This window comes from Rhinolophus sinicus, linkage group LG01, assembly GCF_036562045.2.
Source record: "Rhinolophus sinicus isolate RSC01 linkage group LG01, ASM3656204v1, whole genome shotgun sequence".
NCBI lineage: Eukaryota > Metazoa > Chordata > Mammalia > Chiroptera > Rhinolophidae > Rhinolophus > Rhinolophus sinicus.
The window spans coordinates 119,776,771-119,792,676 of record NC_133751.1 but is presented as its reverse complement, the minus strand read 5'-3'; the positions used below and the strand labels follow the sequence as shown (position 1 = coordinate 119,792,676).

General features: G+C 48.7%; 1 protein-coding gene across 1 annotated transcript in view; it reads left to right on the top strand.

Moving 5' to 3' along the window:
- MARCO (macrophage receptor with collagenous structure) overlaps positions 1 to 15,504 on the top strand; it is a 32,851-nt gene extending 17,347 nt beyond the window's left edge. Inside the window, exons 8-16 of the mRNA XM_019714916.2 lie at positions 3,096 to 3,185; positions 3,295 to 3,330; positions 3,774 to 3,872; positions 3,965 to 4,027; positions 11,321 to 11,365; positions 12,311 to 12,409; positions 12,934 to 12,978; positions 13,828 to 14,004; positions 15,212 to 15,504. Of these exons, the coding sequence (XP_019570475.2) occupies positions 3,096 to 3,185; positions 3,295 to 3,330; positions 3,774 to 3,872; positions 3,965 to 4,027; positions 11,321 to 11,365; positions 12,311 to 12,409; positions 12,934 to 12,978; positions 13,828 to 14,004; positions 15,212 to 15,342 (785 nt within the window). The 3' untranslated portion in view covers positions 15,343 to 15,504. The remainder of the gene's footprint in view (positions 1 to 3,095; positions 3,186 to 3,294; positions 3,331 to 3,773; positions 3,873 to 3,964; positions 4,028 to 11,320; positions 11,366 to 12,310; positions 12,410 to 12,933; positions 12,979 to 13,827; positions 14,005 to 15,211) is intronic.
- Positions 15,505 to 15,906: the final 402 nt, after the last annotated feature.

The window sequence follows — 15,906 nt, the reverse complement described above, 5'->3', positions numbered from 1 at the left end:
TGAGAGACATTGGATGATTCTGACCTTGGAGTTCCACAGAGGCACGCTCTGAGGAGCACAGCCCGAGGGGCTCTGGCCGTGACTGAGCCCCTTCATGCTTTTTGTCACGTGGCCTCTTTTGGCCCCCTCGGGGTGGCTCTTGGGTTCAGTAGGGGAAATGAGGGCTGCAGAACTAGAAGGTTTGGTTGCCATCCCTGCTCTGTGCCTGTTCACCTGTGTGGCTAAGCATATGACTTAGCCTGCTGAGATTTGATGTCTTCATTTCAGAAGAGAATGGTAATTAAATTAGTAAATACACACACCTTGTGTATTTTTACACAAGTAAATTATACACACCTTGTAGGACAGTTATAAGGGTTAGAGATCATATTTTCAAACTGTGCCATATGGTTGACTCTAAACAAATGACAATCATTATTAATAGTAATAGTAGTGATCCCGTAAAGTAAGAAGGAAAGGACTTCAATCCCAATAACAGACAGAATTTAATTCTAATATGGCTCACTAGCTGTGTGACCTTGGGCAAATGACTTAACCTTTCTGAACCTCAATTTATTCACCTATAAAAGGAGGATAATGATAACAACCTTTAACTACAACAGGAATATAAGAAGAAGTCTGCTGCTGTTACCTGCAAATTGAAGTTATTTACATGATAAGAGACTGGGTATGCTTGCCTTCACACAGAGTCTCTTAGCAGGGACCTGTCAGCCATCCTCAAATACTAGAAAGGCACTTGTGGAAGAGAAAATAGACTTGCTCTAGTGGTGCCCAGCAGAAAACGAGGACCAATGGGCAAAAGTTTCAAGAGGACCAAAGGTGCCATGATAAGTGGGGAAGAATGAGTTAAGACTTGGGGCTACTCCATGGTGCAATGGGCAGACGAAAGTCTTAGGGGGCAGCCCGCTCCTGGGGAGGGAATGAGAAGTGCAGAATTCTCCCAGTGGGACTGAAAGGGGACCCTTGCACCAGGCAGGTGACCTCTGAAGATGGTCCCCAAAGTGGCACTCTGTAGTTCTCTCTGCATTGGGGAAGGGAGGCCCAAACTTTCTCAGGGTGGCCCTGCCAGCCCCAGAGAAGGGGACAACAGCCAGGCCTTTGCCCTCTAGCCCTTTCCTATGGAGTCTGAGCCATGCTGTTTCCCGTCCCACACTCACCCACTATCACTTGGAGGGCACTGAGCCCATACCCAGACGCAGGCCTGGGAATGCTGTGGTTGGGTGGCGAGGGAAAATGCAGCACTTTCAGTTCTTCAAAAATCAGGATTCCAGCCTACCCCTCCTCTTCCCAAATTTCCTCTCCCAAGATCACAAGTCCTCTCTTACCCACGGCTTGCTCAACCAACTGCTATGTGCCTCGGTGTCACTGAGGCTTTCCGTTCTTTGTCCCAGCAGACGGGTAATGCCACAGTGGTGAAATTCCAGGGGACATTCTCCACCTTTAGCTGTGATTAGAAAGCTCTGAAGTCAGATGCAGCTGTCATACCTCAGTTGGTGCCAGACTTTGGTCTTTTTGTTGATAGTGCTCTGCATGCAAGGTTGTCCCCTCTGATGGAGACACAGAAGTCATAGGAATACAGACTCAGGCCCAGGCCCCACTTGAGAAACCTCATATGGCCACACAGTTGCCCAGAGCGGTAGGGTACCAGCAAGTTCCTCCAAGAAAATAATTCCTAGTCCTTTCTAACAAGTGCCATTTGGCCCTTCTGCTGAAATGGACATTGAATGACCAAGAACTGCCTTCTGTGCTGTTCGCACCTAGATTGTTGTAAGAGATCTCAGCTGTACCCAAGTTCTTTACGGTTGTTTTGTCTTCCATCAAGGAAAAATCGTCCTTCAAGTATCCAAACCATCTCTGAGAATCCAATGCGCAAGCCTTGCTTCTAACATCACTCAAAGCTTAGACCCAGATAGGTTTGCATGACAGTTGCTTCTCTTCCTCCTCTTCAGACCATTTTGTCTCCTTTCCTCATTCACTAGAGAAAAGACTGGTGGCCTTCTTAGTCCTCTCCAGCTCTGATAGCATGAAATTAATGGAATGGAGGTGTTTAACCAGTTCCATTCCCCACAGCCTTGGGGAGTTGCTTGGGGTGGGTCTTTGTTGATGGAGGGACTTCAGCAGCTTCTTGAGTGGCAGGTAGCCAGTGGGCTGCCGATGAGCAGGCCCCACGTGTGACAAGGGTCAGGCAGCCTGCTCCCAAACCAAACTCACAGTTGTGGAAGGGGTTGGTGAGTCCTACCCTGTGAGGAGCTGCCCTCAATTGACATGCACCGCTGAGCAGTGGCAGAAAAGAGAGAGCGAAGAAGGACTATGGAGGGGACAGGCCGGGATGAGCCTCAAATGCTGGTGACAAGTGGAAAATTTGAAATCTTGGGCACCAGCAAAGCCTGTGGCTGAAGTGCTGGCAGGAAAATGGGCTGCTGCAATGTTTCTCTCTCCATCAAAGCCTCCAAGTTTCTATTCTCAGTGTTTGAGATCTGCCTTCTGGAATATTCAGATTTCAGTTGGGGAGGCTTGAAGAAAATAATTCCTCAGGGCGGCCGGTTAGCTCAGTTGGTTACAGCACGTGCTCTTAACAACAAGGTTGCTGGTTCGATTCCCACATGGGATGGTGGGCTGCACCCCTTGCAACTAGATTGAAAACTGCAATTGGACTTGGAGCTGAGCTGTGCCCTCTGAGACTAGATTGAAGGACAGTGACTTGACTTGGAGTGATAGGTCCAGGAAAAACGCACTGTTACCCAACAAAATAAAAAATAAAAATAATTCCTCAAATGCAGACACTAAAATCAGGGCAGTGCTGGTTGAGCCTGGGCTGTGACAGTCCCAAGGGCACCTGACAGTCTGCCCCCTGGGCCTTCCACTGCCCATCAGCCAGGCCAGCTCACCTCGTCCACTTTTCATACATTTGTGCCTTGTCTCTGGGACAAGATGTGTGCTCCTCGTGGGCAGTCATCATGTCTTCCTCTTCTGGGCCCAAGTAGGACCTCAAGGAGTCTGAGGGTGGAATTTGGGTGTGACAAGAAGTCTCAGAGTGACCTGCGGCCCAGGCTTGCCCTCTTCCCATGGCTGACTGTGACTCCTTGGTTTTTCAGGATTCACGGGCGTGAAAGGAGACATGGGGGTTATGGGACCTCCTGGAGCCAAGGGCAGTAAAGGTGACTCGGGGAAACCAGGCCCCCCAGGTAAGAGGCCGCATGGTCAGGTCCCCTGGCCTGAGGTATTCCCTTTTTTTTTCTGCCAGGCTGAGCTAGAGGGGAAAAAAAAATCCTTAAAAGTTTTTCTTCATTTTAGGTGTGGCTGGAATTCCTGGAATGAAAGGAGATCAAGGTAAGAACTGTGGGAATCTGGGCATCATTCCAGCTCCCACTGCCCCAGGAAAAGTCCAGTCCAGGACCTGATTCCGCTTTTATTTCATTGGAGTATTAACGCAGAGCATGTGGGGTTTCTAAACCCTGGCCCCACCTAAGAGGAACAAGCAGTATGCTTAACTGATATCCCTCTTTAGGGCTTTAGTCCCCTCTGCCACCCAGGTTTGGAGCTGGACATTCTCAACCCAGAGTTCCTAGTATGTTCACAAGTCCCAGATGCAACCGTGAATGGGAAATATCAGTAAATTGCTGAGACGGTAATTTTCCTCCCACTGTTAGGGCTACTCCTCTGCTTTTAAAGCCCAGGGAGCATATTAGGTGTTGAGAACACAGGTGTGTTGAGAAGGTGGCAGCCAGGCCCTCTGCCAACCACCAGCCTTGCAGTCATGACTTAACTTTCAGGACCACCTGGAGCGGAGGGGCTTCGAGGCCTTCCGGGTCTGTCAGGATCCCCGGGTGCCAAGGGTGAGCCTGGCCGAGCTGGTGCCACTGGTCTAACAGGTGAGGTCCTTGGTCCTGTGGTGGGCATGGGGAGAGATGTATGAAGATCCATCTAGCCCAGCCCTATGCCCACCATGACATCTGTTGCCCAGGACCACCAGGGATACCCGGGATTCCAGGAGCTGCAGGCATGAAAGGAAGCAAGGGAGACACAGGTAAGAGGGTGTGGGTAGGTGGGTGGGCGGGCTTGCTGGGTGTCAGGGACGGAGAGGGAGGGGGACCGGCTCCCTGGGGGCCCACCAGAGGGAGGCAGAGGGTCTCCTGTGCTCTGGCCCCAAAGTCTCCAGGACTATTCTTCCTACGTTCAGGCCTCAAATGCCACGGCCAAGCCTCCAACATCAAAGGGGAGAGCAGGGCACCTCGGCCCCACTGCCTCCTTGGCCTGCCTTCCAGCTGTGGACACAGTTTCCACTCTCTCCTGCTGACCTGCAGTGGGGCTTCACGGGACAGGGCTCTGGGTTCGAGAAAGGGGTGTTGAGAAACCCCTTCTTGCACATCCTCCCAGGGTGCTCAGGCTGGGAGGAGTGACCCACAGCCACTGAACCCACGAAGACTAGTTGCTAAACCATTGTGCCAACTCAGCCTAGGTTATAAACCGTCTTTCCAATTTGGTCTACTTTATAAACCACTATGCCAGTTTTACCTGGTCACTGTGTAAGTTTGGGCACCTGCAATGGGCTAGAAAGTCTGGGCCACCGTGTTTCATAAGACCTGGTGCCTGCCCTCAGACATCAGGTCGATGCAGGAGAGAAACAGGCAGACTTACCAGACTGTCAGGCACACTTCGATGTGGCATTTGCATGGAGAACTGCCACATGAGGTTTAGAAAGCCAGGTGCAGGCCAGGAGGTGTTGTGACAGGGCAGGGCTGTGAGAAAGGGCTGTGTATCTGCCTAGGATGTTTGTGGGCAGAGCAGAGGTCATGCTGGTGTTAGCCAACCTGGATGCCCTCACCCCAAGGCCCTGTCACGGACCCACACCAGAGGCAGGCCCTGTCAGTTTTCATTGATCAAGTGGTCAGCTTATTGATTCCTTAAACAAATGTGACTTAACCCTCTTAAATGCTTCAAGTTAGCAATGGCCTGGGTCTGGTGGGGTTGGTGAAAGGCAGACCAGTGCAGGGCTTCAGCTGAGTCTTGGAGGATGAATGGAGCTTGGCCACATGCAGGAGGGGAAGGAAAGTCTAGAAAGGAAACAGCTGGTGAAGTCACGGAGAAGCGAGGGAGCACTCTGCAGGTTGGTGTCGCCGGCACCTGGTTGGTGTCTAGGGTTTGGTTGTGGGGGAGTCAGGAGCTCTGTTCAGAAGTGTGGGCAGGGCCACCTCCTGGCCAGTTTTGGACTCTGGGCCTTTGACCTTTGGGGTCTTCCTGAAGGTTGTCAGGAGCCATGGAGCGGGCAGCTCCTACACCCAGTTTTTCCAATCTGTCCAGTCTCGGAGCTGATTTCTTTTTCACAGATTGTGTGTCACTGTAGGCAGGGGCTCTGCTACCCGATGCCATATAAATGCCACCTGAAGGCCACCAGCAACGTTTCACCTTCCAGAACGATTCCATCTGGGTGTGGTGGTCAGTTGGGCCTGACTTGTCAGCTGCCTGTTCTGATCTTACACCTCCCTCTTCCCTGGTCCCAGATCTTAGGGTATCTGACTTTGGGGGCTGAGGCTATCTTGTCCCTGAGTTTTCTGCTTGGTTTCATGGAGGTGATGACTTTCATCCTTCAGTTATAAGCAGGGAGTCTCCCTCCCACCCCTCCACCCAAGGCCTCCATTGCTAAACTAAGCAGGAATATTGGGGTAAAACATGATTATACCCAAAGGGGCACTGTGCCCACTCCCTAGGCTCCAGCCTGTGTCTCCCACTGTCTGAGGGGAGGGAATCTTGCCCTGAACTCTGCATCCTGGGAGTGTTTGTATAATAAGAGCAGCTCCTGACAACGAGCATCTTCATGAAAACCCAATGGGCTAAGCACTAACTCTTGCTAGTGCTATTTCAAAGTAAGAGATGCAGCCAGGGTTCGAATCCAGGCCTGGCCAATCCAAAGCCTGGGCCTTACACATTACACTCTACCATGCCGTCTTCCTCCCCAGGCAGCCTGAGAGTGCCCTGCTCCCATCAGGACACTCCGATGAGCCCCACCACTCCCCCCATCCCAGTCCAGGAAGGATCAGAACAGAAGCTGCAGCAGCTTCTTCCACTCTCAGAAGAAAGCACGAGGCTCTCAGGCGCTGTTAGGGCTCTTCCTTATTTACCCAAGACCCCACCCCCGTTTCAGCATACAGCCTGGGGTTCACTTTCACTCCATCATTGAGTCCTTGTCTATTTGTTGGGCACCTTTATGGGGCTCTCCCATCAATCAGGCCTAGTGGTAAATACCAACCAGGCAAATTCTAAGGGCAATTCCTTAGTTCCTGCTGCCCAAGTAAACATGGGGAATCACACTTTCAGTTTGGGTCGTGTGATAATTACCACTTATTTGCATAGATCCCCTACACAAACCCAAATGCTTGTCTTGATCAAGTAGCTGATGGTCCACATCGACCTCTCAGAAGGGATTTCCCATAGGACCATAATCTGGCTCATCGTAGCCAGGTCTATAAATCATCTTGAAGCCATCGGTTAATAAACTTTGGGAGAGGTTGCATTTCTGAAGTGGGAGGAGGAAGGGTCGGTGGTGAGTGGCTGCCAGATCACATCATGGGAGATAATGCAGACTTTTCAATGTCAGGACATTGGTATTCCCCAAATGAGAGGTCCTACGGTGTTTGTCCACTTTTGATTATATCAAGCCAGTTTTTCAAATTGATATATTTCCCATTTTGTAAATAAAATCATTAATCTTTCAAGAGACTATCTAGACACATTGAATGAAGCTAGAGAAATGACAGTGCCTTGGCTTGACCTGGGTAGCAGTGAGATCTCATTATTGCACATTAATTATGAAAATGAAGAGGTCTGTTTATTATTAACAATACCTCCAGCCAGACACTGTGCTTGGGACTTTACTCCCAGGATCGTAGTGGTACATGGGTCGATGCACAACCTCTCCAGGCCTTGCTTTCCTGCTCTGTGGGATGTGAGGAGTAGTCTAGTATCAGTTGGTTTTGCAAAAAAAAAAACAACATTTTTTTTTGCAAAACAATTAAAAATGAACCTAATTTTAGCTTTAAATTCCTTAGCTATTTTGAAAAGTAAAGTTTGTTTGGAAATGAGGAAGGGCTCACTTCACCTTGTAATTATGGCATTTCTTTTTCTACCATTTCTACTTCATGAAATGTTAAAAGCAGCCAAAATGTTTATGCTCCAAAACACCAATCTGATCAGAAATCCCGCATTTCAACAGCCTGACATCTAAAATCTGAGTTTTCTATGTCCTTTTATTTATCTCTTGAGGCAAAGTCAAAGTGCAAATAACTACAAATCTATTTTCTCACCTGTATTTTATAACATTTTACTTTAAAGATAAACAACAAAGAATAATCCATACCAGCAATTAAGCCTTATGCAGTGAATTTAATTTCTCAGTTAATTCCATTCCCCACATCTAAGTACTGAGTTAGTCCAAGAACTTATTAAATTCTACCAAATCATGTTACTAAATTGTCACTTATAAAGCTTTTCCTTGTTTTCCTCTAAGTCTCTTAGAGATATCTGCAGAAGTCTACATACGTCCCAATTTTGGGCCCCCCACCTACCCTCTTACTTCTCACCACACACCTCACTTTGTTAGTTATTAAATTAATCCTAAATTTGCCGGGAAGCAATTAGCCTGTACCATCAGGATGGTGTTTAAGGAAGTTTCCTAATATACTGGAAATTTCTATATTAACTCAGTCATGAGACCTGTGCCTCAACGTGGACTTATCGCTGACTAGCTAGGTGACAGTGGGTTGGAATTTGACCTCTGTGGACCTCAGTTTCCTCCTCTGTGGGGTGAGAGGAGTAGTCTAGAATAATATCTGGGTTCCTGCCAGCTTGGTAGCACTCTGTGTTTGAAACAGGCAATTTTCCCTTGGAGCAGGAACATTGTAAGATTTTAGTCAGAACACCAGCTGAACATGAAACAATAGGAGGGCATGTGCTTTCTAACTAAACTTTTTTTTTTTTTTTTTTTAAGAAATAGCTTCTCTAAATAAACACTTCGCAAATAAATATTCTGGGTCTATTAGTTTGGTAAGTTTGTGATACCCAGGGAAACCCAGTGTGTTTGTGATTAAGAGGAAAACCCCACATTCCTTCGCTTTCTAGTGTAGTTTTGCAATATGCATATCTAGATCTTGTGTTTCAGCCATTCTCTCTCTCCCTGATCCAATCAGGATGCTGCCGTGGTCTGTAGTGTAATTAGCAGTCCTTCGATTGAATAATCAGTGCACGGCCATTCAGGAAAACACCCTCTAGAGTCCAGTGAGGCTTGGAGAAAAATCATACAAAACTCAATTCCAATTTCCTCTACGCGAAGAGAGGAGTTTTGAAGACAAAACCGCCACCCATCATACACATATCAGAGGGCATTTCATCAGGGGCCAGAAGGTTCTGGGAGCACTCGGGCATGGGAGGGACTGAGAGTTCCCCCGAGACAGGAAGGCCGGCTGTGAGCTGGTCCCTGAAGGTTGAACGAGATGTGTTTGAGGCGGTGCTACGCAAAATGTGGTCCCTGGGCCAGGAGCACCAGCGTCACCTGGGAACCCGTTTGAACTACAGTCTCAGGTCCCCATCCCAGATCCACTGAATCTACTAATCTGGGTGGAGCCTAGCACATTGTTTTATAACAAACCCTGTGCAGGCGATTCTGAGGCAAACGCCAGTTTGAGTACTTGTCTAGGACAAAGGGATGGCCCCAGGCTGGCTGGGAGTATCTTTGGAACCAGGCGGACATCCACAGTGAAGCTCCAGGAAGCAAGCAGTGAGCTGGCAGCTGCAGGGACCAGTGGGAGGCTGAACATGGGTTCTGACTCCAGCTTCACCACTGCCTGTGTGACTTTGGATACATCCCCTCAAGAATCTGAGTGTGGTCTTCCTCCTCTGTAAAGAGGGAAATGGCCCTGCCTAGCAGGGCAGCTGAGAGATGGAAGGAGCAGTGTAGGTAAAACCCCAGGCAGGGTGCAGGCAGTAGCAGCCGCTAAGTCCCCAGGAGGTGAGGGGTTGGGAGGGAGGGTGTGAGAAATGAATTGGGGAGGGTCAGGCTGCAGAGACCACGGACCTAGTGAAATAGGGGCTTCTGTATGGTTTCTGTCTGTACAGGGTGTTTGTTGTTCAGTGCTTTGGAGACAGCTGGAGAGGGGTACTTCTTTGGGGGTTGAAGGGGACAATAAAGGGAGGTCATGGTGCCTGGGGTCCTTGTGCTTTGCTTCTAGGGGCAGGCTCTTAAGGTAGAGATTTCTGCAAATATGCACCCTCTAGGATGCAGACAGAGAGAGCCAAGAGTCTAGATATGGACTGTTTTTCTAACAACCAAAGACGTGTGACTCAGCCTCCCTAATCGGGACACACGCAATTCAGACGCAGGTAAGCAGAGAGGAAACACCTGCTACCTCTGCTGGGTGACCTCCAGCCAATAGCAAGCAGTCAGGGAAACTTGCTGGGCAGAAAGCCTGGAGTTCATAAGGCGGTTTCAGCCCCCATATGTGAGGTGCTCCCCACCTGGAGGGGAGACAGACACATGCAAACAGGCTCCACAGGGCACCACTTATTGAGCACTTGCCAGATATGAGGCTCAGCAATTGACACAGCGAAATGACTTCATTCAAGTCTCACAGCTGCCTCCTGGGGCCACCAGGAGACTCAGAGGAGGAAAGGGAGGCTCAGGAATGGGGACACCTTGCTCAAGGTCACAAAGGTGGACACAAGCCCAGGGTGTCTGACTCTGGCCACTTTGCTGTCTTGGGAGGAAGTGCGCTATCCGTGGGCGAGGCCAGAGAAGGCTTCACAGTACACCTAAGATGACATCTGACATCCTAGCAGGTTTTACCGTCTTGATCAGAATTCTCCAGGGGACCAAAAGCGTGAGGCATTCTAGACAGAGGGACCAGAGCACAAATAAGTGGCCCGGTGAGCTGGGGCCTACTTGCCATGGTTTGGCCTCTAAGGCACCTCCAGCTCCTGAAAGAAGCTCTCTGAGCCTTAGTCCTATCCCCATCCCTAAAATGAGGGGCTGAAGCAGTCGCCCTCTCAGATCCTTCCAGTGCTTCCTGCTTCTCTTGGTGCCAACGTGTGTCGTGGCAGTTCGCAGCTCCTTGGCCTTCTGACCCTACCACAGCGCCCGGCCTCAGGCAAGACGTCTGAAAGGCTTGCAGGAGCCAGGACTTCTCTGGCTCATTATCCCAAGAAGGTGCCCTGAAGCGACTTGCCAGGCCTCTCACCTGTCCTCCATTGACCAGCACAGAGTAGGTGCTCAGGAAAGTCAGGAACTGGGAGACAGGAACTTCCTCAGGTAGGAGCTTTCCCCAGGCAATTGGCAGTGAGGGTAACTGGTTTCCGGTGAGCATCAAAGGGTTGGGACTTTGGTGAAGGCTGGACCAGCACCATGGAGGGGAGGGACACCAGTCAAAGGCATGGTGATGTGCACAGTCCCTCATAAATAGATGTCTACATTCCTATTGTTACAGTAATAGGAATTTACATTACTTCACATTAATAATGAGCTTTTGTTTTCCCAAGTCTGTGTATTGGAGGGTCCCGTTTCTTTGAATTGGAACCAATTCTGGCACTTAAACTTGAGAGACCGTGACGTTGCTAAACCAATAAGTTATTATCCCACAGTGACCCAGCCTGTGCTGGAAACAGTAGCCCTTCCATGGAAGTTAGTGAATGAAAGGATGAATGGGTGGAAGGAAGGAAGGAAGGAAGGAAGGAAGGAAGGAAGGAAGGAAGGATCTTTCACATTAGAACTACAAATAGTATCCACCAATAATTGCAGTGATTATTTTTCCATTTTCTGGATGTGAGACCCTTTAGCCACATGAATCTTTAGCCACATGAATCTAGGGGCCACAATGAAATAAATCAACAAAGATATTGAACATCTACTAGGGGTGAGGGCTCCCAAACCTTCTGGTGGCCACTGAGACCCCTCCATAGTCTTTTGGAAATAAAGATAATTTTATTTTCAAATATCTCTCAATTGTTTTCTAATAACATGTAATAGGAAGGAATTGAATTGGATTTAGACACCAAGTCAAGCTATCATTGGCAAGGAAGACCCGCCAGTAAGTCGGGTCTGTCTAACTCGGACTTCCATCTGCTGTATTTCGATTTCACTCCAATACACGGGTCCCCATTTATCGACCATCTGCCTCCTTTTATGCTGTGCTGAAGAGGCTTTAAACAATCGTGAAGAACCAATGTATCTTTCCATCTGCATTAATCAGACAAAAGGTAGAGGTTGTCTAAGATTAAAAGTGTCTAATATCCAAGTTTTATTATCTTCTCCTCTTTTTTTGTATTTTGATCTTAGGACTTCAAGGACAGAAAGGAACAAAAGGAGAATCAGGATTTCCAGGTAAAGGGCTGGCTTCATTTTAATTCCCCAGAATGATAACTGCAAAGGCTCACGCTCAGAGGGCGGGTCTTGTTGACTTTGAATACACCGCTGTGACCTTCCCCCAAAGTGGCCCGGGCTCAAGACCATTTGAGGCTAAGACTCCAAGCCTCTGTCAATCAAACCTCTGATTCTTCCCCTGGAAAACCTGGGAATGACAGGAACTCACTGACCTGAGGGGTAAAGAAGAGGGGCAGGGGCTAATGGTGGTGGAAAGGGAGGAAATGTCAGAGTGGTCAGGTGGTGGCTTCAGGCTGTGCAGCCGTCCCCTCCAATCCCAGGTTGGTTGCAAGGTCTGCTTCCCCATATCTGCTCTGGTCTCGCTCCATCTGCCCTTTGTTGCCTCAAGCCCCTCCCCTCCTCCACGTTCTTCTCACTATATACTGTCATCATCCTGGTTCACTAGGTCCTTGCTTGCAGTTGGTTACTGAGTTTGGCACTTTCCACACAGCATTTCTAGTCTTCTCAATAGACCGACGCCAAGGAGTGCTAAAACAACCCTTCTTAGACAAATTGCTTGAGCAGTCTTTCTTCCTCATGAACTACATATTCTATTCCTATTTTAACCTACTGAAGGAGAAATTGAGGCCTAGAAATATTCTAGCGAATTCTCCCACAATGGTAGAACTTCTGCACAATTGTATAGTCCGACAAGAACCAACAACCTTTGGAATCCTCTCAGCACTTTTCACCTGTATGTTCTCAACCAGCATTTACATGGGAGTTGGGCGATCAGAGCAGCACCCTCCCCCCAGTTGGACCAAAGACATCAGTAACATCCAAAGAAGCCATCCACGGGGTGAAACCTGCTAGTTAAGGACAACTCATTCATTAAACACCCAGGCCCTTGGTCGTCCTTGAAAAGCAGAGCAGAGCATCTGACGAAGCGGTCTCTCTCTTCTCCAGGCCTTGCAGGCGTGAAGGGAGATAAGGGAAGCACGGGCCCGGCAGGCCCCAAGGGTACACCTGGACCAAGTGGCCAAAAGGGAAACCCAGGAGAGAAAGGTAAGGCCTCTGTTTCTCCTTTGTGGGTTTGAAGGACAGGCCCTGTTGTAAGGCGTTTGGGAGTTTTCAGAACAAGAGGGGTCGAGGTCTGTTGGTTCAGTGGATAAGTTCTGAGCTGGGATTGGTCTTGGCACTGAGCCTACAGAAGTGAATAAGGCCCAGCTGGACACTCAGAGAGGCAGACACGTCACCATGTGCTCCAACACGTGCCAGCCGTGCTCCTGGCCGCCCTGGACAGCGTCCCTGGTTGATTGGATCTTTCCACAAAAATGATCCTTCCCACTCCACGTCGCTCACCCATTCAACGTCCCTCACTAATCTAGTTTAAATCCGTCCTGCTGTGGCTCAGGCCATTTATTGACGCTTAACTGATGGTGCCCATAATGCAAGGGCACAGGCAAAGCTGGGGAGAGAAGCTGCACTCCTCCCCACGCCTCCACCTTTCTCCCCAACGCTGGCAAAGGAGGCTGAGGGGGTCCTGGCTTGGTTTCCTTCAAATCATGTGGTTTTCCTCTTCATGACAGGATCTTCTGGCTCGCAAGGAATAAAGGGAGAAAAAGGTCAAAAAGGTAATTGCCGCTTCTGTTCTCTTTCATTTGTGCTTTAGAATCAATTCTATTCTTGAAAATTGTATGTGTGGTAGGTCGGGGGAGAGGCCTCGCTTCTCAGAGAAATCCCTCATTTTTAGGAAAAGTTAATGGGTTCTCTCTTTGAATAAGCCTGCTCACAGGATAGACTGGCACAATTTTCCTCCCTCTTCCCTTCCTCCTTTCTTCTCTTCCTGTCTTCTTCCCTCCCTCCCTTCTTCCTTTATTCTTGCTCTCCCTTTGCTTCTACCCTTCTTCCTTCCTTCTCTCCCTTTCTTCTTTTATTCCTCAACTTTTCTTTTTCTTTCTCTCCATGACACAAGACAAGATGTGGTCATCTGGATTTCCAAAACTATCCACAGAGGTCCCTGCTTCTACCCTGTTTCCCCGGAAATAAGACCTAGCCAGACAATCAGCTCTAATGTGTATTTTGGAGCAAAAACTAATATAAGACCTGGTATTATATTATATTATATTATATTATATTATATTATATTATATTATATTACCCAGTCTTATATTATAGTAAAATAAGATTGGGTCTTATATTAATTTTTGCTCCAAAAGACGCATTAGAGCCGATTGTCCGGCGAGGTCTTATTTTTGGGGAAACAAGGTACGATATCGTGCCTGCAAGTCCAGGTAAACAGAGGCTGCTTGCCAGGTCGTGTTCATGCCATAATGTGGGATCTTTCTGGCTCTGGTGACAGCCAAGCAGAGGGGTTTCTTTCCTGTAACCACAGATCTTCCAAAAATGAACAGGGAGACCTGCATTCACACAAAGCCCTAGGCTGCCTTCCTCACCTCTCCCACTTGTGTTTTTTCACCCAGGCGAATCCCAAACACCTGTCAGGATTGCTGGCTCTCTGAATCGAGGCAGGGCTGAAATTTACTACAACGGTAACTGGGGAACAATTTGCGATGATGATTGGGACAATTCAGATGCCACTGTCTTCTGCCGCATGATGGGCTTCTCCGTGGGAACGGCCCTTTACAATGTGGGAGCTGGTAAGTGAGTCCTCGACCAGCAGCCTCTTTCCTTGAGCGGCTGATGTAGGGTTTCTCTCCCTGGTGGAGTGTTGACACCCTTTGGTTGCAAGTGACTCAGTGTGGTTTGAGTTTAAAGAAAAAGATTGGCTCAAGCAAGTGAAAAGTTCTGCAGCTCAGGGCCCCAGGCTTACATCCTTCCAGCTTGGCAGCCCCAGGAGAAAGATGACCTTTCTTCCCCACAAGTGACAGCAAAGGCTTGGTTGAGGCTTTGGCTGACCTGGCTTGGGTTAATGTCTGGCCAGCCCTGGAGCCAAAATTCCACCTGGCCAAGGGTGTTTGGGAGGCATGGCTCTCTGATGACACCTGAGGTGCTGGTGCTGGAAGAACAGAGAAAAGACACAGGGCAGGCAAACACCGGTGTGCATTCCAGCTGTTTGGAAACTGGAGGCCATGCTGAGATCATCTGTAAGAAGACGGTGTGAAGGGAAGAGAAAGCAATCATGGCAGGGACTTCCGAAAATCAGTTTGGGAATGATGTCCTGGGGTGCTGGAGACTCACCCTGTGTCTTTCAGCAAAAAGTTCAATCTTCCAACAAAGGAGTTAAGTCCCCAGGCTGAGACCATTCCTTTGGCCATAAGCGCTGACCTGGCATGGACTCTAGCCCCTTTCTCCTGCTTTGCCCCGAAATGTTCTCTGCCCTTTCTCCACCCCAAAGTACACACCTAGTTTTTAATCTGAGTCCAGGATTGTAACACTCTTTTAAAATGCACATATTCCTCCATAGATTAAGCCTATGTCGATTATCACACTATAGTATAAATTATTGTAATCAAATAATCCAACTATTTTCCTCTGAGTTCTTCATCTGAAATCAATTGTATCAGAAAAAAGTGGGGTTGAGGAATGCTTTAGAGCCAGAGAATGACCTGGTTAAAAGGGCATTTGAGGAGATGGGTACAGCTGTAGTGAATTAGCCGGAAGGCGATCCCCTACGAGACCCCATTCAAAGCATGCATGGATTAGGAATTAAACACTTGGATGAGACTTTTGTCAAAGGATAGAAAGCAGACAAAAAGGAATGAAAGCAGAATGAAGCACCTTGGGCTTGAGTGCATGTGAGAGAAACTGGCAGTCTACCCCACGTGGGAACCCCAAGCACAAAGGGGCCACTGTGCTTTGACCCTAATTTCACTCCCCGCTTCCTCCTTGTTTCTCTAAATCTAGGCACCGGGAACATCTGGCTGGATAATGTCGCCTGTCAAGGGACAGAGATGAGCCTATGGAACTGCAACAAGAACACCTGGGGCTCTCACAATTGCAACCACAATGAGGACGCTGGTGTGAGCTGCAGCTGACCCTCCCTAGACTTCTCAGTGCTCTGCTCCCAAGGTGTCTGCAGTCATAGGCACTCATCCCACCTGGGGGTAGGCCAGCGCTCTCTGAAGGGTTTCCTGAGAGAGGTCCAGCGGCTTCTGGGGTGGGGTCATCAATAAAGCTTAAAGTGCTACCTGGCAACATCATTGGCTGTGGCTGAGATCACTAGCTCATACCTCCTGTACCCCGCCCCCCCCACAACGTTTCATTGAGTTCTACATGCCCCTGTACCCGGGGACAGTGGGGTCTCCACTTATAGCCAGGGGGAGGGTGGAGGTACAGGGGGATCTACATGCGATCCGGAAAGTGAAGATCACCCGGAGTCAAAATCAGCCATGACCATCCCTTCAGTCATTGAGATGTAGCGTCTCTCACAGCGAGTTCTCCCTCCAGCACTGGGGCTGTCGGCCAGCAAATGCAGAGGTTGGTTGGCATGTCATTGGCACCATGTGGTATGATAAATAGGAATTGTACCTTTAAGCATGAAAATTAGTTCTCATTAAGATGTGAGCTCCATAAACGCAGGGACTTTTGTCTGTTTTATC